At 46.0% G+C, this 24,375-nt stretch overlaps 1 protein-coding gene across 1 annotated transcript in view; it reads right to left on the minus strand.

Moving 5' to 3' along the window:
* Positions 1-24,375, minus strand: part of LOC140395257 (cathepsin K-like) — an 86,992-nt gene that overhangs the window by 8,758 nt on the left and 53,859 nt on the right. The window contains exons 2-6 of the mRNA XM_072482823.1: positions 22,223-22,401; positions 19,167-19,283; positions 17,188-17,346; positions 10,884-11,108; positions 9,445-9,613 (exon numbers count right to left, since the gene is read on the minus strand). Coding sequence (XP_072338924.1) covers positions 9,445-9,613; positions 10,884-11,108; positions 17,188-17,346; positions 19,167-19,283; positions 22,223-22,369 — 817 coding nt within the window. The 5' untranslated portion in view covers positions 22,370-22,401. The remainder of the gene's footprint in view (positions 1-9,444; positions 9,614-10,883; positions 11,109-17,187; positions 17,347-19,166; positions 19,284-22,222; positions 22,402-24,375) is intronic.

The following is a 24,375-nucleotide window of genomic DNA, read 5'->3' on the forward strand; positions in this document are numbered from 1 at the left end:
GCATTTAAAGTTGCCTGAGATAGAGTTTGACTCATTGGAAATGTCAAAAATTCAGTTGCAAATTAAACAAATGGAACATGAGAAAGAATTAAAGCGGCTGGCATATGAGGGTGAGAGAGAGGAAAGAGAAAGAGAGAGAGAGAGAGAGAGGAAAAAGAAAGAGAGAGACAGGAAAAAGAAAAGGAGAGAGAAGAAAGGAGAAAAGAAAGAATAGCCCTAGCAGAACAAAAAGAAAAAGAAAGGGAGATACAGATCAGGGAAAAAGATAAAGAGAGGAAGTTTGAACTTCAGAAAAAGGCCATGAAACATGACAATCAGTTAAAATTGGCAGACGTAAAGGGAAATGTACAGTTGGATGATAGTGATGAGGATAGTGAGACAGAGCATCATAGTCGAAGACGTGGTGAGGATCTATTTAAATATGTCCAAGCATTGCCAAGGTTTGACGAGAAGGAAGTGGAAGCCTTTTTCATTTCATTTGAGAAGGTAGCTAAACAAATGCAATGGCCACAGGACATGTGGATGTTACTGATTCAAACAGAGCTGGTAGGTAGGGCGAGGGAAGTGTTTGCATCATTACCGGAGGAAGTATCTGGAACGTATGAGGAGGTGAAGAAATCCATCTTAAGTGCATATGAGCTAGTGCCTGAAGCTTACAGACAAAGGTTTAGAAATTTAAGGAAAGAATTTGGTCAAACATACATGGAGTTTGAAAGGCTCAAACAGAGTAATTTTGATAGGTGGATAAGGGCTTTGAAAATAGACCAAACGTATGAAGCTCTCAGAGAAATTATACTTTTGGAGGAGTTTAAAAATTCAATTCCTGATGTAGTGAGAATTCCTGTGGAAGAACAGAGGGTTAAAACTGTGAGATTAGCAGCAGAAATGGCAGATGATTATGAATTAGTTCATAAATCAAAGATTGGTTTCCGACATCAGTTTCAGCCAGTGTGGGATAGAAATTGGGGACATGAGAAATACTCAAGTGGTAAAGGTAAAGGTGATCTGATGGGAGACAATAAAGAGAGTGTAACTCAGATTAAAAAAGAAATCCAGGAGGGTGGAAGACAAATGAAAAGTTTCAAATGTTTCACTGTAATAAACTAGGCCATGTAAAGTCACAGTGTTGGCGGTTGAAGAAAAGCACTGGGAAGGCTGATGTGGTAACACAGGATAAGACAGTGGGGTTTGTTAGAGTGGTAAAGGAAAGCCCAAGGGAAGCGAAGGAGGTGCAAACGATTGTACAGCCTGTTCAAGAATAATTGTTAAGAAGGTGCCAGATGTCTTTAAAGAATTTACTTGTGTGGGTAAAGTTTACTCATGTGTATCAGGAGGAGCAGGTAAAGAAGTCACAATTTTAAGAGATACAGGGGCTAGTCAATCTTTAATGGTAAGAGATGAGGAATTATGTAGGTTGGGAAGAATGTTGCCAGAAAAGGTGATGATATGTGGAATTCAGGGTGAGAGGAGTCGCATTCCATTATATAAGGTAAGGTTGGAAAGTCCAGTGAAGAATGGTGAAGTGGTAGTAGGAGTAATAGATAAACTATCTTGTTCAGGAATACAGTTTATCTTGGGTAATGATATAGCTGGATCGCAGGTGGGAGTGATGCCTACTGTGGTTGATAAGCCAGTGGAAAATCAGTCAACTGAAATGTTGAAGGATGAATATCCTGGGATTTTTCCAGATTGTGTCGTAACAAGGTCACAAAGTCACAGGTTAAGACAAGAGGAGAAATCAAAGAGTGAAGATGAAGTTGAAGTGCAATTATCAGAAACTATTTTTGATCAGATGGTTGAAAAAGAACAAGAACAGTTGGAGGATGAGGCGGATATTTTTAGTTCAGGAAAAGTGGCGGAGTTACAACAGAAAGATGTAGAAATAAAACGGATATATCAGAAAGCATGTACGGAAGAGGAATCTGAGAGTATACCAGAGTGTTATTACCGTAAAAATGATGTCTTGATGAGAAAATGGAGACCTGTACTTATACAGGCGGATGAAAAGTGGGCAGAGGTTCATCAAGTAGTATTCCTGGTAGGGTATAGAAAGGAGGTGTTGCGAGTTGCACATGAGGTACCAGTGGGAGGTAATTTGGGAATAAGGAAAACTCAAACTAAAATCCAGAAACATTTTTATTGGCCTGGACTACATAAAGATTTAGTTAAATTTTGTCAATCATGTCACACATGTCAAGTGATAGGGAAACCTCAAGCAGTGATAAAACCAGTGCCCTTAATACCCATCCCAGCATTTGAGGAACCTTTTACAAGGGTCCTAATCGATTGTGTAGGGCCACTTCCTAAAACAAAAAGTGGGAAAGAATATCTTTGGACTGTAATGGATGTGTCTACTAGGTTTCCAGAGGCCATTCCAGTACGTAATATTACAGCTAAACGGATTGTGGAGGAGTTACTTCAATTCTTTACTAGATATGGACTCCCCACAGAAATTCAATCGGATCAAGGAACAAATTTTACTTCAATGTTATTCAAAGAAGTTATGGATAGCTTCGGAATAAAACAATTTAAATCAACTGCGAACCATCCAGGATCGCAGGTAGCGTTAGAAAGGTGGCATCAGACATTAAAGACAATGTTGAGTGCATATTGTCAAGATTATCCAGAGGATTGGGATAAAGGAATCCCATTCGTATTGTTTGCAATTAGGGATGCACCTAATGAGTCTACCAAATTTAGTCCTTTTGAACTAAGTTTTGGTCATGAGGTAAGAGGACCACTTAAATTGATTAAGGAAAAATTGGTGGGTGCGAAATCGGAAATTACACTATTGGATTATGTGTCAAATTTTAGGGAACGATTAAATAGAGCAGGTGAATTGGCTAGACAACATTTGAAAGTTGCACAAAATGTGATGAAACGGGTAGCGGACAAGAAATCCAAGGTTTGTAGTTTTGCCAGTGGGGATAAAGTTTTAGTATTGTTACCAGTGGTAGGGGAGCCTTTAAAAGCTGGGTTTTGTGGACCGTATCAGATTGAAAGGAAATTAAGTGAAGTGAATTATGTGGTAAAAACACCAGATAGAAGGAAGGCTCACCGAGTGTGTCATGTGAATATGCTTAAAAGGTACTTTGAAAGGGAAGGAGAGAAAAAGGAGGTTTTAATGATTCTAACTCAAAGTGACAAACCAAATCCAGATGACTGTGAATTTGACATACCTCAAATTAAATTGGAAAATGAGGATGTTCTTAAAAATTGGGATGAATTGTTAAGTTACCTTCCAGAGGAAAAACGAACTGATCTGAAAGAGTTATTGATATCACATGGGCAAGTTTGTAGAGATTAATTTGGGAAGTACTAAAATGGCAATGCATGATGTAGATGTGGGAAATGCTGTTCCTATCAAGCAACATCCATATAGACCTAACCCTTTAAAAGTGGCACAGGTTAACAGAAAGATTGAGAGTATGCCAAAGAATGGCATAATTGAAGTGGGTTGCAGCCAATGGAGCTCACCCATAGTGATGGTACCGAGACCATATGGTACCCAATGGTTGTGTGTGGACTATAGAAAGATGAATGCAGTTACAAGAACGGACTCTTATCCTGTCCCACTATTGAAGGATTGCCTGGAGTAAGTGGGACAATCTGCTTTTATTTTCAACTTCCAGACAGGGAAAGAACATTTAAAACATCATATGGAGTTCTTCGATCGACTTCAGGAGGCGGGTTTGGTGGTGAACCTAGCCAAAAGTGAATTTGGAGAAGCCCGAAGCACTTTCCTTGCGGAGTTTCCGTTATCCTCAAGACAAAGGGAAATAATGCGATCTCCTAGCATGAATGAATTTGATCGAACAATTGTGCAAAAGTTTTGGGGTGTGATTACTCCACTGATGGAATTGCTGAAGAAACGTAAAAAATTTCAATGGACAGCGGATTTTCAACAAGCATTTGACTGCCTGAAAGCTGTGATCACCAATGTTCCTGTATTGGAGAATTGCAAGGGATTCTGTGGTCAGATTGAACTAAAGTATCTGATTCTAAAGAGAAATGCCGAGGAGTAGAGGAATGGATGGATCGTGCAGAGACTTTGTTCAAAGAGACTGTCAATCGAGAAGGATTTCGGTTGGAGGAAGAAGAACAAAGAAAAATGGACTATATTATTATACTTGTTTGCATGTGTTGTTTTTTAAAATAACGAAAAGGTATATTTACTGTGTACATTTCTTAATTGATGGTGCAAACCATCTTGAAGTTGATGGTTTATTTATTTTTCATGTGGGGAGGTGTCATGCGAGAGTGCCTTGAAGAACTGGATGTTTAAGCAATGTACCTTTAAGAAAACAGTGATGTCAAAGAGTGGGTGGAGCTCAGCTCAGGTCAGCCATTTTGCAGGTTTTTAGTTTCAGTTTTGAAAAGAGCTTGGGTGTCTGTGTTTTGCAGTGAACTGGATCTCTGCCAGGAAAGACTATCTCTGGATCATTTGGGTGATTTAAACTTATAATAGTGGAGGCTTGGAATAAACAGTGTTTTGTGTTTAAAAACCCACGTGTCCATAATTGTAATCCCACACCTAGGGAAAACGGTGTTTGCTAGGAAAAGCAACAAATCCATTAAAGGGAGAGGTTGGTTGAACTCCATGATGCATTGTGGGGTTCAGAAAATGCCTCGTCCATAACAGTAGGGAAAATAAGAAAGATGATTACTCCATGAATTGTGTTGAAATGGCTGAAAGTGAAATTGAAAGTGACCTCGAGATCTTAACCCTACAATGCAGCAGTCAACACAACCAATTGGAATTGTGCACAACACAGAAGAAAAAACAGGTCAGTGGAAGTGATCTAAATGTCCAGGGCATTGTTGAACAACTGAGTACTGGGTCCAGTGATGGTCCCTCAGATAGGAGGGAGATATTTAACATTTGCAGGTACAGCAGAGAGGAGGTAGGGGGTGGGGCAGAGGCTGATCCTTAATATGAGGGGGGTCAGAGCATCGGTGCGGGGGCGCCGCCGACTTTTTGGTCATAAGACTAGGCACATGCTCCGGACAGAGCCTCAAAATCGGAGAATCCAGCCCTAAGTGTTGATGCCAATGGAGAACTTGTGGACTTTCACGACAGCAAAACTGGCGCGCACTTGAACCGATTCACAGCTGTTAAGGGGCTAGCACCGGTGCCACGTAGAACACAATCGATTCTAATGAGAAATGGTGCCAGATTCGCCGGTTCCGAGATTGACATTCAGGAGGCTGACAAGCTGCAGCCACATATACACACTGCACTCCCCACACACACCATCCCAGCCAACAAGATGGCAGCGAAGAGAGTAGCCCTGAGGTTTACCAATGCTGAACTGGAGAGCTTCCTGGACATGGGGGAAGAGAGGCAGATGGCCCTGTGCCTCAGCCCGGGAAGGAAGCTGCCAGCTACCGCCGTTCGCCTTGCCTGGGCGTAGGTGGCAGAGGCCATCAGCACAGTGGGCAACACTGTTTGGACCAGCCAGAAATGCCATACAAAACAGCGTGACCTCCTCAGGGAGGCCAGGGTGACTAGGCAGCATTATGCCCCTGACACTAACCGCCCCCCCCCCCCCCCGCCCCACCTCCACCTGAAGAGTGGTCAAATCCCCACCCAGCATCCATACCTGCTGCCATGGCCAGGTGCCCCAGCCAGCCTCACGTACCAGCCTCCCCGAACAGGCGCCGGAATGTGGCGACTAGGGGCTTTTCACAGTAACTTCATTTGAGGCCTACTTGTGACAATAGTGATTTTCATTTTGTTTCACTAAGACCACCAGCCATCCACCCTCTGGGCTGCATGCATCGCACTGTCTAAAGCTGTCATTTTCTGTTTGTAAACCCCCCCCCCCCACCCCACCCCGCCTCCAGGAGAAGGCTGCGCACAACCGCCAGGAGCGGAAGTAGACAGGAGGTGGACCGCCGGACCTGCAGCCCCTCACCATGGCAGAACAGAGGGCCCTGTATGTGGTCTGCGAACATAAGACCATAAGACATAGGAGCAGAATTAGGCCACCCTGCCCATCGAGTCTGCTCCGCCATTCAATCATGGCTGATTTTTTCTCATGCCTATTCTCCTGCCTTCTCCCCATATCCCCTGATTCCCTTATTGATCAAAAACCTATCTAGCTCTGTCTTAAAGACAGTCAGTAATTTGGCCTTCACAGCCTTTTGTGGCAAAGAGTTCCTCAGATTCACCACCCGCTGGCTGAAAAAATTCCTCCTCATCTCTGTTTTAATTAGCCTGACATGATGTCCTCTGGTTCTAGTTTTTCCGACAAGTGGAAACATCTTCTCCACGCCCACTCTATCCAGGCCTCGCAGTCTCCTGAAAGTTTCAATAAGATCCCCCTCATCCTTCTAAACTCCAAAGAGTACAGCCCCAGAGTCCTCAACCATTCCTCATATGACAAGTTCTTCATTCCAGGGATCATTCTGGTGAACCTCCTCTGGACCCTTTCCAAGGTCAGCACATCCTTCCTTAGATACGGGGCCCACAACTTCTCACAATACTCCAAATGGGGTCTGACCAGAGCTTTATACAGCATCAGAGGTACATCCCTGGCCGACATGGCGCAGACACAGAGGGAGGGGGCCCAATCCCAGAGGAAGATGGCGCAGTCACTGGCTGATGTGACACAAACCCAGAAGATGGTGGCACAATCACAGCGTGATGTGGTGCAGTCCCAGATGGAGGTGGTCCACTCTCTGTGTTCCATGGCCAAGAGCATGTGGACCCTGGTCGAGACCAGAGCGGGCCTCAGGGGATAGCTTCATTCGCACCCCCATCCCATAGAGTAGCACGGGGGCCATCAGGCACCCTGAGGGAGGTGGAAGTGATGGGAGCCTTGCCAGTGACTTCCGCAGAGGAGGTACCGGAACACTGCAGCACCTCGGACTTTCATCCTCCTGTCCCTGGGGCATCTGGTGGGCACGGGAAGTACGGGTCACACGAGCAGCAGCCGGGCCGTCCAGGCCCTGTCACCCCAGTAGATGCCCGCCAATGGGGACCCAGGTCGCATGGCAGGAATCACAGCTGTACCATCTGGGGAACCACTGGCATTAGGGCCAGTAAGGCCAGAAAATTCGACCAGTTAAGTAGGCATGGGTGCAGGGCACAGTTTAGTTATAGGGGCGACGGCACAAATCTGTAAATATTTGTTCACATTAAACACCTGTTGCCATTGTTACAACCTGCCTCGGTGTTCTGTCTGGTGGGTGTGAGGGGTGGGCTGGTCTTGGCTGGCTGGGCTGGGGGGTGGATTAGGTGACGTGGCAGGGGTGGAATGGACGGACCCTGTGAGTGGCCTGGGCTTCACACCCCCCGATGGTCCCCACCACCCCACCCCAGGGATTCAATGGGACCGTGTGATGGAATGGCCAGCTCGCCTGCAGGGATCTCCCAGGTGGATGTGCTACCATGGGCAGGAGTTAGATGTTGGCATACGGTGCGGAGCACCAGAGCTCCTCACAAAGCGGGTTGTCATCATCCTCCATCCCGTGGACCAGATTCGGTGCTACTGCCAAATCAGGGCCCACACCCCGTAGTGCAACAGCGATATATCACGGAGGGAGTTGCAATCATCGCGGCCTGTTCCCCCCATCAAATCCCCTCCCCAAGCCCTAGCAGGGAACCCTCCCGCCACCCCAGCCAGCATGAATAGTATCTGGGCCGGCGACCTACAGTCGCTCCTCACTGTGTCCTACCTCCTCTCTCTCTCTCATTCGTCAGCCACAATACCAGTTTTACGATTTTTAAAGCACAAGTGAACCACGCCATGGTGAACTCGGCCCATCGGTGGAGGAGAATCGAGGAGGCTCCAGAGAATACTGGGTCGGGGCGCCAATGATATGCAAACGGTGTTTACTGTACGTGCGTTCCAGTACGTATTGACGCCGCTGTCAATAATAATAATAATAGCTTATTGTCACAAGTAGGCTTCAATGAAGTTATTGTGAAAAGCCCCTAGTCGCCACATTCCGGCGCCTGTTCGGGCAGGCCGGTACGGGAACGTGACGGAGAATTGCGATTTGGCGTCAAATCATCACCCACCACGATTTTGGCATCAGAACCGATTCTCCGCCTAATCGCGTTTCATGATTCCTGCGTCGGCCAACGGAGAATCCCGCCTCTGATCTCCAGAATCAATTGAGTGAACTTCCTCTGAGCTATCCCCAATACCACTACATCTTTCCTCTAATAAGGGACCAAAACTGTTCATAATACTCCAGGTCCGGTCTCAAGGTGCCTTGCATAGTTGCAACAGCACTTCCTTACCTTTATACTCAATTCCTGTTATGGGGGCGTCTGAAATGCCAGAGACTATTCCTCAGAATGAGGGGGGCCCAAGATGTCAGAGACTAACCCTCAATATGAGGGGCGTCTGGGGCAGCATGGTGGCGCCAGTGGTTAGCACTGATGCCTCACGGCGCTGAGGACCCAGCCTCTATCTCGGCCCCATGTGGAGTTTGCACATTCTCCCCGTGTGTGTGTGGGTCTCACCCCCATAACCCAAAGGTATGCAGGGTAGGTGGATTGGCCACGTTAAATTGCCCTTTTATTGAAAAAAAAAAGAATTGGGTAATCTAAATATATTTAAAAAAATATGAGGGGAGGGCAGCACGGTGGCACAGTGGTTAGCATTGCTGTGTCACGGCGCCGAGGTCCCAGGTTTGACTGACCCTCAATATGAGGGAGGTCTGAGATGCCAGAGACTGACCCTCAATATGAGGGAGGTCTGAGATGCGAGAGACTGATCCTCACTATGAACGGGATCCAAGATATCAGAGACTGACCTTCAATATGAGGGGGAGTCTGAGATGCAAGAGTCTGATCTTCGTTACGAGGGGGAGTCTCAGATCTGAGAGATAAATCCTGAATATGAGGGTGATCCGAGATGTCACAGACTGATCCTCAATATGAGGGCTGGTCTGAGATGCCAGTGACTGACCCTGAGGATCAGTCATGGAATCTAAAACAATGGGGCACTGTGCCAGGATAAGGAGCCGATCATTTAGGACTGAGATGTGGAGAAATTACTTCACTCAAAGAATTGTGAATCTTTGGAATTCTCTACCCCAGAGAGCTGTGAAATTGGGTTGGGTGGGAAGGCAGTGGCATTATTACCCCAGGAATGCCAATCATACTGTTCCCTTCATCCAGTGGTTTTACATTTGCCGATCGGGGGCTCAATCAAATGAAGGTAATTACCCACTATGGGGAAGTAAAAGCAAAAGATTTTTCACTTACATTTTTTGTCTCATAATGTCCTCCGGCTCCATCTACTGGCCGGAGCATGTGCCATTCAAAACTCTGGCAACGTCATATTGGTGTCAGAGTTTGGATGAAATTTCCCTCCCACTGCTAGCCCTGATCCGCAAGATTCTCCAGCACTTTGTCCAGGCAAAATAAGAGTGTGGGGTGATTTAAAGAGTTGGGGCTGGTCATAAGAGGAATGGAGTCCTCACCTGAGCTGTAAAACTGCCAAGATGCCAGTCCTGCATCAATCACCACAGCTATGGGTCCAATTTCAGCCACTGCTCTTGTCAAAGCTTCTTCATCCCCATATGGAAGTATTTTATAGCTCGAGACGGAAGCCACACTCTCAGATATATTGTATTTGCAAGATTTACCATCCTGTGTGAAAGGAAAACAGGCAGGAAGTTATAGGCACCAAATTAACAGTCCTTACTGAGTCCTTGTGGTTACTGAGGTTCAGAGGGTACCACACATCTCCACGGCAGAATGTTGTGGGCTCAAACCCCACTCCAGAGACATGATACAAAGTCTAGGCTGACGCTTCCGGGAGGGCAGCACTGTCAGAGGTGCTATCTTCTGGGTGAGATATTAAACTGAGGCCTTGTTGGTTCTCTCAGGTGAATGCAAAAGATGCTAAAGAGTGGCTGGGAGTCACACTGCACCCATAGTCCCAGGACATCCCAAAATACTTCAGAGTCAAGTGTCGTCGCTTCTGTAATGTGAGAAACACAGCATCTAACTTGCACACAGCAAGCTGCCAATACATGGTGACTGCCAAGTAGATCTGCTGATAATGCTGGTCCATGGGTAAATACTGACCAGATATGAGTAAGAACACATCCTCTGCATCAATATCCCGCCAAGGGATCTTTTATGTTCACGTAAGGGTGGCCTCAGTTTAATTTTCTGCAAAGGTAGTCCCTTCAGCAGTGCAGCACTCCCCCAGTAGATTAGTGAAGTGTCAGCCTAGATTCTAAGCTCAAATTTCTGGAATGGGATTTGAACTTCCAACGTTCTGACTCAGAGGTGACCATACTACCCAACTGCGGCCCAGCCAACACAACAGAAGACCAAGTTGGATCCCTTTGTTCCATTGTGCAATATGATTTTATTTTATTCCCCACAGCAATTCATTTCATTTCATTTTTCATTTTCATTTATCCCCCAGACAAGCAGATTGTGCCTCGATTAAACACTTCCAAAAGATAGCACTCCTAACGGTGACGCAGGCTGCAACTGCCAGCTACATCTTTAAGTCCTTGAATGGTCCATGAATCCAGATCTTTCTGAGCCTGTGGTGAGGTTTCTATCAACTCAACCAAGCTGACTAACATTGCACTGCTGTTCATGGGATCCTACTGTGCTCCAAAGGTTGGCTTTATTTATCTGTGTGCCAGATGCTGTAAATCATTATCTTCGAGATATTTCTCAGAAGGAACTATAAAAATGCACGTAGATAGTTCTTATCTATTTGAATCAATAGTTGGTTACATCTTTATTCCAATGGGAAGTTCAATGCACTATGCTTAACCAAAAAAAGATTGGTGAGTTTTGTTTTAATAAATTGGTGGAGTTTTTTGAAACAGATATATACATCTGAATTCATTTTAAGCATGGGTCATTGGTGAAATACAAAATACAAAAGTACCTTTGCAGTGTAGGCATAGGTAGACTCTGCTTCAATCCCTCCATTCTCACGTATGTAGTCAAAGGCACTCGATGACCAACCTCCATTGCATCCAAAGGTCCCATAACTCCTCGAACAGTCAATGAGGTTCTGTTCACTCAAGGGGATGAGCTTGCCCGTCTTCTTAAACACCTGTCCTTCCAATACCCCAGTTGCACTGAACGCCCAGCAGCTGTTGCACCTTCCCTGATGAGGAAGATTATGAGTTTCAGTTCACAGCTGGACTTGAGCACCTAATCCAGGCTGACATTGCAGGTCAGCTCTGACAGAGAATTTGATATTCACAAGTGCCACCTTTCAGATGAGACATTAGACTAATGCCCTACAAATGAACCATAGAAATCCCCAGCAAAACCTGATGAAGAGCAGGGATTGAAAGAACAATAGACGTGTGGAGAAAAGAATGAGGCCATTTCATCCATCATCTCTGGGCGAGCTCCTTTTTAGAGAAATCCTATTGCCCCACTCTTTCTCTTCATCCCTGTTACTCCCGCTGCTTCAAATAATTATCCAGTTTGGATAATTATTTGTGACATAAGAAAAATATCCAGTAATTCTCCTAAGCCAGTGCACGCAGATGCTGAGCCAGCCTTGATGGACACCAGTCAATCTTAAGTAATGTCCAATGTTTGTTTGATAAATCACCCTCTAAGTAACAGACATCCATTTGAACAAACCAGGAGGTCTCAGCTGAGAATTAGAAACCAATGAGAGTAAATGAGGGATTAAACCAGAGATAAGAATTCCCTTAAAAGTAGGACCTTGTGGTTGAGATCTTGTGCCTGAATTCCTGTATTCCTGATTTCTTGAATCATCTATCTGTTTGTTTCTGTTGAAAGTGATTTCTTTACGCTTTTAGTTTTTATGCTTTTTGCCATTAGTTCAACCCCTTTATGTATTGTTTGATATTTAATTTCTACAGTTTTGATTCAGTTCTTAACCAAGTGTATTCAAGTAAATAATTAGCAATAAAATCATATTTTGATACCTTGCTTTTTGCCATGAGTTTGACTCTTTTATGTATTGTTTGATAATTCATTTCTAACGTTTGATTCAGTTCTTAACCAAGTGTATTCAAGTGAATGATTAACAATAAACTCATATTTTGATACGTCCAATCAACGGACTATTGACTCTAATTAGAAGGTAAACAAAGAGCCCCAGCACAGTTCTTGCCAGAACCCTGGGCGCGATTCTCCACTCCCACGCCGGTTGGGAGAATCGCCTGGGCCGGCAAAATTTCTGGGGACACCAATCCGGCGCCCTCCCGCGATTCTCCCAAGCGGCGGGAATGGCCTGGTCGAGTTTCGCGGGCTGCAGGCCGGAGAATCGCCGGAGACACCGAAAATGGCGATTCTCCGGCACCCATGCTATTCTGAGGCCCGGATGGGCCGAGCGGCCAGGCCAAAATGGCAGGTTCCCCCGGCGCCGGCCACACCTGGTCGCTGCAATCGTGAGCGGTGCGTGAACACTGGGGGGGGCGGCCTGCGGGGGGGCGAGGGGGGATCCTGCACCGGGCTTTACCTGAAATGTGGGGTGGCCCACGATCGGTGCCCACCGATCGTCGGGCCGTCATCTCTGAAGGAGGACCTCCTTCCTTCCGCGGCCCCGCAAGATCTGTCCGCCATCTTCTTGCGGGGCGGACTTAGAGAGGACGGCAACCACGCATGCGCGGATGATGCCCGTTATGCGGCGCCGGAAACGTCATCTATGCGGTGCCGCTTTTACGCGGGCGACAAGGCCTGGCGCGTGTAGATAACTCAGCCCCGATCCTGGCCCATTGTCAGGGCCTGAATCGGTCAGGACCGGGGCCGTTCCGCACCTTTGTGAACCTCGACGGCGTTCACGACGGTGCGGCCACTTCGGCGTGGGAGTGGAGAATCGCGCCCCCTGTGTTTCTAGGTTTTGAATTTGGGAGAAGAAAAGCCAGACTCTTCAGCACCAGGGGATCTTAGGAATCAGTTTAGGAGGAAGTCACTTTGCTTGGTTAACTAGCAACTGTTGGGTTGGCCAGGAATAGTGTTCTGTCTGGCAATGGTCAGTGATTGGTTCCTGCATGAAGCTTTCTGAGAGAACTTAGCAGAAGTGTTTAAATCTTGGAAGTGAAAGAAACTCTCTCTCTCTCGTAATCTCTCTTTCTGCTTGCTGAAGTGAAATAACTTCTCTATTGATCTGAAAAAATGAGTGCCTGGCACATCCTTTGAGGTAAACCTGAAATGATGCTGAATCCGCAGAGAAAGTAGGCAACCTGGCCAGAGAAAACCATCTCAAGTCTAGAAGGAAGAAGTACAAAAATGAAAGCCTGAACTTCAAAAAGACATTGATTGCAAATCATTCTAGTTCCTAATCCTTTTAATTTTATTCATATTTTCTTTCCCTTTCCACCACACTTTCCCCTCTGTGTTGTTTGTCTGTGTGTGTGTGTATATATATATAGAGTGAAGCAAGTTAGGAAGGGGGGTTAGGAAAGGGGTAATAGATAGTTACAGTTTCTGTCCATTTAATTATATTACTGTACGTAATAAAAGGTTACTTGTGTTTTAAAGTTACAAAACTGGTGACTAGTTTATTGGGCTCAACCAAGGACCTTAGGTATTCTAAATAAAATCTAATTTCACCTGTGTTGTGACTCCGGGTCAAGTGGGGCTGGAATTTACCACACACTAGTCCAGGGTGCCGTGGCATAGCTTTTGTCATCTTTATGGGGCCATGTGCTGAGAGGGTCATGTGACCCGGTAACCAATCAGGGACCAGGGTGGGCAATCACCTAAGCAAGCACAGGTTTCTGTATCAGTTCTATCCCGGGAACTGACTTGCATCTACAAAGCTGAAAACTTCTGCATTATAGTTATATGTAAATAAACTACGCAGTTGTTATTTACCTGATTGGTGAACAGTGGGCAGCACGGTAGCATTGTGGATAGCACAATTGCTTCACAGCTCCAGGGTCCCAGGTTCGATTCCGGCTTGGGTCACTGTCTGTGCGGAGTCTGCACATCCTCCCCGTGTGTGCGTGGGTTTCCTCCGGGTGCTCCGGTTTCCTCCCACAATCCAAAGATGTGCAGGTTAGGTGGATTGGCCATGATAAATTGCCTTTAGTGCCCAAAATTGCCCTTAGTCTTGGGTGGGGTTACTGGGTTATGGGGATAGGGTGGAGGTGTTGACCTTGGGTAGGGTGCTCTTTCCAAGAGCCGGTGCAGACTCGATGGGCCGAATGGCCTCCTTCTGCACTGTAAATTCTATGATAAAACAGGAAATATTACACCCTTAGAAGATGAAATGGTCTCTCCCTTAACTACACCCACACCAACATCAACAACAACATGTATTATATAGCACCTTCACCAGGGTAAATTGTTTCAAGGTGCTTCACAGGAATATTTTCAAACAAATCTGGCACTGAGTCATCAGTCGGGCAGATGACAAAACTCTTGACTAAGGCGATAGGTTTTTACATCTTTAATCATGCTTTTTTTGTCCCAGATTTCATAGTGATCTCACTGGAGGCTCACTTAATGGAAGAAAAAGAAGAAGAGAGGTGAAAAGGTTTAGGGAGAGTTTAGGGTCTTACAGTTGAAGGCATTGCAATTAAAATTGGCCATGCTCAAGAGGCTCAGCTGGTATTAGGGCTGGAGGTGATTACAGAGACAGGGCGGGGGAGAGAAGGTGGCGGAGGGAGGGGGGGGGGGGGGGAGGGATGGGGGTGAAGCTGGTGGTAAAGACCATGGAGAGATTTAAGAACAAGGGTGAGAATTTTAAAATAAAGATGTTGCTAAACGAGGTGTCAATGTAGGTTTCTGAGCAAAGAGGTGTTGGGTGAAGAATATTTCATAGAATCATAGAAGTTTACAGCATGGAAACAGGCCCTTCGGCCCAACCAGTCCATGCCGCCCAGTTTTTACCATTAAGCTAGTCCCAGTTGCCCGCACTTGGCCCATAACCCTCTATACCCATCTTACCCATGTAACTATCTAAATGCTTTTTAAAAGACACAATTGTACCCGCCTCTACTACTACCTCTGGCAGCACATTCCAGACACTCACTACCCTCTGAGTGAAGAAATTGCCCCTCTGGGCCCTTCTGAATCTCTCCCCTCTCACCTTAAACCTATGCCCTCTAGTTTTAGACTCCCCTACCTTTGGGAAAAGATGTTGACTATCTACCTTATCTATGCCCCTCATTATTTTATAGACCTCTATAAGATCACCCCTAAGCCTCCTACGCGCCAGGGAAAAAAGTCCCAATCTATCCAGCCTCTCCTTATAACTCAAACCATCAAGTCCCGGTAACATCCTAGTAAATCTTTTCTGCACTCTTTCTAGTTTAATAATGTCCTTCCTATAATAGGGTGACCAGAACTGCACACAGTATTCCAAGTGTGGCCGTACCAATGGCTTGTACAACTTCAACAAGACGTCCCAACTCCTGTATTCAATGTTCTGACCAATGAAACCAAGCATGCCGAATGCCTTCTTCACCACCCTGTCCACCTGCGACTCCACCTTCAAGGAGCTATGAACCTGTACTCCTAGATCTCTTTGTTCTATAACTCTCCCCAACGCCATTTGTTGTGAGTTAGGTCATGGATAGCAGAGTTCAGGTTGCCCTTGTGTGTACACAGGGCAAAATGTTAGAACATGTGTTAGAATAGTCAACTCCAGAGTCGCAAAGCCATGGCTGAGGGGGTCAGTAGCAGTTGAGCTGAGATAGGGGTAGAGTCGGGTGATGTTATGAAGATGGAAATAAAATGTTTTAGTGATGACCTGGATATTTGTTCAATAGCTCATCTTGGGGTCAGGCAGTTGCATGGAGATGGATGGAACTGGTGGCTAGGGAACAGTGTTTGTGTCAGGGACTGAAGACATTTTGTTGGATTCTCCGTTGGTGGGATCCTGCGCTTTGCCGGCAGCGCACTCACGCCTGCGGATTTCCCGACGGCATGAGGGTGCCCATAGTGGGAAACCCCACTGGCCGGCTGTTGGGACACAGAATCTCGCTGCTGGTGGTGGAGGGCCGCACCATAAAACAGGTGCGGCGGGATGGAGAGTCCTGCCCATTAGCTTTGGTCTTCCCGATGTGCTCAATGTCCCAATCCTCGCTATGTTCAAATGTCTTCTAATCTCTCTCTTTGTGCAGGGTCTGAATTCCACTCCAACCGATCCTGAGGACATCACCAATCAGGGACAGGCGATCTGGCTTGGAATTTTGGGTTGAGATCCAGCAGGATGCTCCAGTCCAGTGGGTGTGGGTGCTCATCCCACCCCCACCTCACATTGTATGGGTTGTGGGAGCCCATAAAACCCTCCCATTGTGCAAGACTCAACACCATCCTGGCTGGTACAGAAGCGATGGAAAGGGTGTTCAGCTTGGGGCCTGTCAGACAGTGAATCACACTCTGCAGCCGTCCACTCCTTCATCCTATTCTCTGAGGAGCGAATGCAAGGAGGTGAAAATAACAACAACTGCCTCTCCAACTGAAGTAATCACCGGATAGCGGGCCTAGGGTTGGTGGTGCACTGTCAAAATTGCCTTGAGAGGTGTTGTTAGTATCTAGCTCTCATAGATCAATCCATATGCAACCTGAACGAGATACTAGTGTCTGTTCAACCTAGTTAATGGTTCTGCTTTTAGATGAAAAAGGCTGCAAATTTCTGAACAAAATAAATGCATACTGAGGTAATTAATAAAACTTAGTCAATCTTTTGATGGGGACAGTGGAAAAGGGAGTGAGAATGACAGTTGACTGGGGCAAAGCAGCTCATGACTTCCTAATACATCAGATACTTTTATTTTGACCCAGTATTAAGATAAAAAGAAGAACTTTATTTTCTATCGCACTGACACATCCATTTTTTGAGTTACTTATCCAAGCAAGGTCAGCATTTGTTACCCAACTGTTCTGCTGGAGAAGACATTGGTCGGCCTTCCTCTTGCACTGCAGTTCCAGTTCCAGTGATTAGGTTGGGATTTCTATGGTTTTGCGCCAATGAGAGTGTATCTAGTGAAGGTAATTACTGGATATATAATTTCCATTAAACTTCAGAAATGATGAGGCTGTTGCTTAAGAAAATAGGGAACGCATTTCACCAGAACAACATCCTTTAAACAGCAATATGCTACTGTGTTGTCTTGATAGCGTTAATGATGATATGCTGCCCAGGGCACTGGGAATGCTCCAATAAGGACTGAGCCAAGCCATCATATAATGGTAGCACCATGAATCAGCAACCATGTACTGAAGCAATGGTAGAGAAGAATTGGTACCTGATACTTTGGTGGGGTAACGTATCCAGATGTGCGCCAGTCTATACTCTCTGGAAGGTGGTGGGTGTGTCGGGCCTTCATCCCTTCTCGTGTCTGGTTGTTCACTGACACTTCTTTCCTCTCATGTGTGTTGAATAATTGAGCAAACTCTTTTGGTGTCTGAAGGGATAGAAAGAAAGAATTTGATTTCACGTGGTGCTTTTCACAGCCTCAGGACACCCATCAAAGCATTATCATAATGTAGGAAATGTGGCAGCCAATCTGTGCACAGCAAGCTCCCACAAACAGTAATGTGACAAATGACCATATGATCTGTTTTAATTATTGCTGGTTGAAAGATAAATATTGGCCAAGAGACCTCTGTTACTCTTTTATTATCGTAGTGCCAAACAAGAACTTGAGGGAGAAGCTAAGGCTTTAATTTAATATCTGGCGCAAAGGACAGACTCCATAAGACCATAAGAAATAGGAGCAGGAGTAGGTCATTCAGCTCTTAGAGTTTGCTCCACCATTTAATAAGGTTATGTCTGATCTAATACTCACAATGACCACTTTCCTGCCTTCTCTCTGTAACCCTTAATTGCCCCACTGATTAAAGACTTATCAATTCCAGCCTTGAAAATGTTCCAAGGACTCGCCCTCCACAGCTTTCTGGGGTAAAGAATTCCAAAGATTCACCGCTCTTTGAAAGAAGAAATTCTCCCTCAAATCCGTCTTAAACGAGAACCCCCTTATTTTGCGACTATGCCCCCTAAGAATCCTATATGTCTCAACCATGACTCCTCTGACAGTCGATTGTGCACTTAAACCTGCTCATGCAGTTGACCCTGCAGCCTCCTGGGTAAGAGGTGAGAGCGATGACCAACTAAGCAATGAATGAAACATATAAAATATTCAGGTTTGATCCCACATCACCCACTGCAATGATAGCTAGAATCATCTTGATCATGAAATAATGTGCAGAGAGGACTTAAGACTTAAGTGAGTAAGAATGACAAAATGCAATGAGGCATGAAAACCTGCAGATTACAGAGTTTCATTTGGGCTTTTTAGCTTTCGATTAGTCCATTGGGATTGTCCAATCAAGATTACATTATCTATTTATTTAAAATTAGATTATTTTGTGAAGAAACATTTATCTCTCCATCTGCTGTTGGCCTTCTTTACTTAAAGATCTTCCAATCTGTGGTTAAATGACAGCAACCCAGACTGTGAAGATTCAAATTGTTAAAGTTCAGCTGATTTATGCAAAGCGGAGCATTGAGTTACACAGAAGGCTATGTTGATAATTGCAAGCAGGTAATTGAACAACCACTTTACTTAACCTAGGAGAAATGCTGGTTTAATTAAACCCCAGTCCGATGGAGCATATTGATACCAGATCCTATTGCGATTATTTTTTTGTTTGAAATATCTGATTTTAGGACGTAAGCAATGTCTATTGCCCATTGCTTGTTGTCCAGAGAACAATAATAGTCAATGATGTCACATGGGACTATAATAACCCTCACGTGTCCCACGGGGACATATCATTCGATCACCTTATAGGACATGTAGAATACGAGCTCCCCCACTAGTGAGCGGAGGCCCAGCCAGCCGGGGCTCAGACGTTAGCCCTTTAAAAGGCAATCCGGACTGGGACCAGCATTTCCAGTAATTCCGATTGGGACCAGTGAGCTGTGTTGTAGCCTTTACTTTATGTGTACAAATTAAATGTTGTTTAATTTACCTTCTCGGGCCTCCTGAGCTTTTATAGATACTGAGTGATATTAGGCTAAACCAGGTAAGAATTAAAATATATGAACTGAACCTGCTGGGTTTTATAACAAAACCAGTATTCTGAGTCATTTTTTACCTGGTGCCTGGTAAAAGGATTAGGTTTTAGCAAATTCCATTTCCCAACTTGCCTATGTGAAATTTGAACTAGCATCCCCTGAGTCCAGTGCCATAGGTCACCATACCTACAGGAAATTACTCACCAAATCACCAAAACTGTTCATGACCATTATATAAGTCGAATTTCCTTGCTTGTCATTGTGCTCCTGAATTTTCTTCAGATTGTCCAGCCATATTCCTTTCCTGAGAGCCTCTATTTTCTGAACAAGGAAAAGTGAGAAATGATTGTGGAATGTTGTCAACATGGATGAGAGGTGCAAAGAATGGGAGACTTGCATTTCAATCGCACCTCTTAAGGCCTCAGAGTGTCCAGAGAGCTTTGCAGCCAATCAATTACTTTTGAAGTGTAGCCATTTTTGTAACGTAGATAAAGCAGCAGGAAATTTACAGAGCAAGCTCCCACAAGTAGCATTGAGTTATATATATAGACAATCCATTACGGGCGGAACGGCGCCACAGTGGTTAGCACTGTAGCTTCACAGTGCCAGGGACCCGGGTTCGATACCCGGCTTGGGTCACTGTGCAGAGTCTGCTCGTTCTCCCTGTGTCTGCGTGGGTTTCCTCCGGGTGCTCCTGTTTCCTCCCACAAGTCCCGAAAGACGTGCTTGTCAGGTGAATTGGACGTTCTGAATTCTCCACCGGAGTGTGGCAACGGGGGGATTTTCACAGTAATTTCATTGCAGTGTTAATGTAAGCCTACTTGTGACAAGAACAAAGATTGTTATTATTATTATATTGGTTGAGGAGAAAATATTGGCCAGGACACCAGGGCGAATTTTATGGTTTTTCAAAATATTGCCATGGGATCTTTCACACCCACCTTAGTGGGCAGAATGTACCTCGGTTTAACAATTTACCTGAATGGCGCGGTGCCTCTGATAGTGCAGAGGTCCTTCAGTACTGCCAAGAGAAGTGTCAGCTCGGATTACATGTTATAATCCTGGACTGGCTCTTTAAACTAATCTCCTGATTTAGAGGTGAAAGAGCTACATGTGAGATTCCGGACACACCAGATCTCGCGCCAGGGCAACACTAATGTCCATAGCGGATGGCCTTGATGAATCCAGCAGGCTTCCTTTGGTTGTTTCGATTCTAAACATTGGGTGCTATTCAGTGGCCTCATTGCGTCTGACTTGGTATCACGATGAGGCTGTTGAATCTCGCGAGAGGCCCTCACACGAGATATGTGACGTTCAAAAGGTCTTGCGAGATTCAACAAAATCTTACAAGACATTGAGACCTGGATCTCGCCCTCTCTGGGGGCCATCAGCACATTTTAATCAGCTGTACGGTTCATTTAAATATATATTCACTGGATTCACCTGGTGCCTGGAACTCAATGGCTGCACCTGGGAGACCTCACCAGGGCACTGTTTAGTACTGCTCCACACAAATGAGGACCAGCCGTAATGGCACCTGGGAGGGTTCTCCCAGGCGACCCCCAGGTGGTCAGGGGCAGAACAGTGTGGCACCCTGGCTCTCCCTCTGGTAACCGGGATGTCAGGATGACACTGTCAGTCTGGCGGGGCACTTCCAGGGTACCAGGCTGGCAGTGCCAGGGTGCCCGGGTGCCAGATTGGCACTGCCAGGGATAGGGTCTGGGGGGGGTACTTACCAGGTTGGGGGAGTGAGGGGGGCCGAGGGGGGGTTCCCAGGAGTTTCCCCAGGTTTGGGGGGGTGATGGGGGAGCTCAAAAACAGGGGGGGGGGTCTGAAGGAGGGGGGGGGGGGGTAGATTGGGCAGCTTTCTATAATGGTGCCCGAATCTGCAAGGAGCCTTTCCTGCTCTCAGGAAATCCCTCTAAGTACGGACTCATCGGAGAGAATCTCCCTGAGGTCAAAAGAAAATGGCAGAGTGCCGTTGGCCAGTGAGATGTTTCTTGGTGCAGCGACACCCCGCTAAAGCTGCCATTCAGCGGACATTTTCTCAAGTTCGCTGAACAGCGTGTTTAGTGAGGAGTTGCAGCACCAAGAAACATCTCGCTATTCAATGGCACTTTTCTGCCGTTTTATTTGTCCATGGGGAGATACTGGGAATTCTGTCAGGTGTCCTGACCAATATTTATTTCAGAACCAAGATCACCAACATGGATTATCTGATTATTATCAAATTATTGTTTGTGGGCATTTGTGGAATTTGGCTGTTTATCCTCTAATTCAACAGTGACAAACTTCAGGGGCGAGATTCTCCGACCCCCCGCCGAGTCGGAGAATCGCCGGGGGCTGGCGTGAATCCCGCTCCCGCTGAATCTCCGGTGCCGGAAAATTTGGCAACCGGTGGGGGCGGGATTCATGCCAGCCCCTGTCGATTCTCCGGGGTCCTGGGGGGGGCGTGCGGGGCAATCTGGCTCCGGGGGGTACCCCCACGCTGGCCTGGCCCGCGATCGGGGCCCACCGATCCGCGGGCGGCCTGTACCGTGGGGGCACTCTTTTCCTTCCGCCTTCGCCACGGTCTCCACCATGGCGGAGGCGGAAGAGACTCCCTCCACTGCGCATGTGCGGGGATGCCGTGAGCGGCCGCTGACGGTCCCGCGCATGTGCTGCCCGGCAATGTCATTTCCTCGCCAGCTGGTGGGACACCAAAGGCCTTTCCCGCCAGCTGGCGGGGCGGAAATCAGTCCGGCGCGGGCCTAGCCCCTCAAGGTTAGGGCTTGGCTGGTCAAGATGCGGAGGATTCCGCACCTTTGGGGCGGCGCAATGCCGGACTGATTTGCGCCGTTTTTGGCGGCGGTCGGCGGACATCGTGCCGCTTATGGAGAATTCCGCCCCAGAAGTTCTTAATTGGCTGTTGACTGTAAATAGCTGTGGAATATCTTGAGGATGTAAAAGGTGCTGTAGAAATGTAAGCTGCTACTCTCTAAGTATGTCAGTTGGCAAACCTCACAACTTACAACAACCATGCATGCATCAATTTGAGGTAACAGGAGAGTTAGACAGAATCATAAAATGGTAACAGCTCAGAAGCAGACCATTCAGCCCATCATGTCTTTGCTGCCCCTCAGAGCTACTCAGCTCATTTCCCCCACCCCCCAACCCTTGCCTTTTTCTGCAGCCCTGCCATTCTTTTCTCTTCAGATTATTATCTGATTCAAGAAAAAATATATCCTGAATTGATTTTCTTCACTTCTGTGATTTCTTACCTTACTGTTGTATTTTTTCCCATGGATGGTCTTCCAGGTTTCCCAGTCCTGATTTGAACAGGGAGTTGTTGAGGAGGCACAAATTGTGATTAGAATACAGACCGCAAGCAGGTATAAGTGCATCATGAAGTATCTAGACGTTGACATGACACAGTACAGACGTCCTTCAGGAACGCTCTCTGAAATAAGAGGATGAAGTAGACAGGTTAGCATCTTACACGTTCGAACCTTCCCTGTAATTTCCCAAACTTTCCTCTCAGTAGATTCCAAGGAAGTGGTAGCTTGCAGGAGTTTTGCTAATGTGAAAACCTGGGTACTCACTGTTGTCAACTCTTGGTGAGAAAGCTTGAGGTGAGAAGAGACCAGTTGACTCTTTCCATGGACCATGCAAGACATTCTCAATCACGCAGACATTCCACAAATTAAAAATGGGGGAGTAATTTATCTAGGGTCAGGAGCATCATGAACGTAGTGTTCACTGAGCTCCAACATGGCTAACCTGGAGTCAGCCCTAATTAGTTATTCAGTGTGTGCTCTTGGCCCATATAATGGCTGGAACACAAAAAGAGCAAGAGGACAATGGGGGTGCAATTGGATGCCAGTGTGTCAGAATATAGAAGAGAGACAGTACTTACTGGCACAGCCACAATGGCGAGAAAGGTTGTGTCAGCGGCAGAAGAAATAAATATGGAGCTGGAAAGATCATGTGATGCAGCATTAAAGCCCTAAGTATACCCAGTGACATGGAGTACCACGGCATGAAGAGAGGGCATGAGAAAAATTTCAGATTTGACACAGGCATTCTCCCACCAAGGTAAAAGGTTGCAGAATTCCCGGAGGTATTGGGCTGCAGTCAACGCGGTGTGCACTGCAAGAGCAACGTCAGAATGATAGAGGGAGATGGTTCATTTTATGGAAACTGTTGAGGTAAGGCGATCTGACAGGGAAAATAACCCAAGTCTGTAGAGCAAAGTGCTACCTGTCAAACTGTGACACATTTGCTAATGGTTGAGCCAAGCCCTGAGATAATTTGTAGCAGCTCTCCCACAATGGATCTTGCATACCAGAACTGAAGCAGGGCATACATTCAAGTTGTAACAATGCCATTGAAGCCTCTAGCACATTAGTCAATTTTCTAACTGACAACCAAGGTTGGCTGGAGATTAGAATATTGTCATCCTGGTTCACGCCTTCAATTTACCAAATCTGGATTCTTTGGAACTTTGAGACATGTTCATTCCCTCGGGCATGTCTCATTGTTCAATAAGGTCACAGGTTTATGTTTTACATTCCCCTGCTGGCAGGTTGTCAGGCTGGAGAGTGGGAATGTAGGGGGTGGCTGTAAAACCCCTGAAAGCCTTTCCACTGGCCTCCTGCCATCCGCAGCACCCCCACCCCTGACCTGTCCTCAATTTTACAGGGAGGTAGTGAGGTTTAGACTTTGACTTGGTTTAACGTCTTATCCAAAAGACAGCGGGTTAATTTTGCAGCCCCTCCGCCGGCGGGTTTTCCAGTCGCGCCAAAGTCAATGGACTTTTGAATGACTCGCCGCCCCTGCTGTGACAGGGCCATAAAATTCCACCCAGCACCTCTGATGCTGCAGCAGTCCCAAGGTTCTGCAGAGAAATAACAGCCTGGATTGAATGCTTAAATTTATATTGACACATGAGTGTTTTACCTCATGGATGAGGGTGCTGATCACTGAAACTGTCAATCTCTATGCTGGAAATCAGGGTTGGAGGCTTTTGAACAGCTGGACACGAATAACCGGATCACATTGAGGAGTTCTTTTGTGCCAATTATAATTAGAATATTTTCTTGTTTTTTTTTAAAAAGGCTGACTTCTTCAACAATCTGAACAAATATTCATGTCTATATTTTGGACTTTTATCAAGACAAAATTCTAAATGTTTTAAAGCTTTGTTCAACAAACCTGTAATCTTTCAGACAAAATGGTCAAATAAGGTCATGAGGAAGGTTATTTATCAAAGGGAAAGGATTGAGATTGGGTGAATGCCACTGGGGAACAGTCAAAGGATAAGAAAACCTGTTTAGCTGTCAACAAATATCTTGTAACTGGCCACATGTTGAAAGCAGGTTACCTGTCACTGTGCTAGTCATGAGTGGTTGTAAGCTTGAGGAGAAATGTCAGG

The sequence above is a fragment of the Scyliorhinus torazame genome, chromosome 18 (assembly GCF_047496885.1).
Source record: "Scyliorhinus torazame isolate Kashiwa2021f chromosome 18, sScyTor2.1, whole genome shotgun sequence".
In the NCBI taxonomy this organism is placed as follows: Eukaryota; Metazoa; Chordata; class Chondrichthyes; order Carcharhiniformes; family Scyliorhinidae; genus Scyliorhinus; species Scyliorhinus torazame.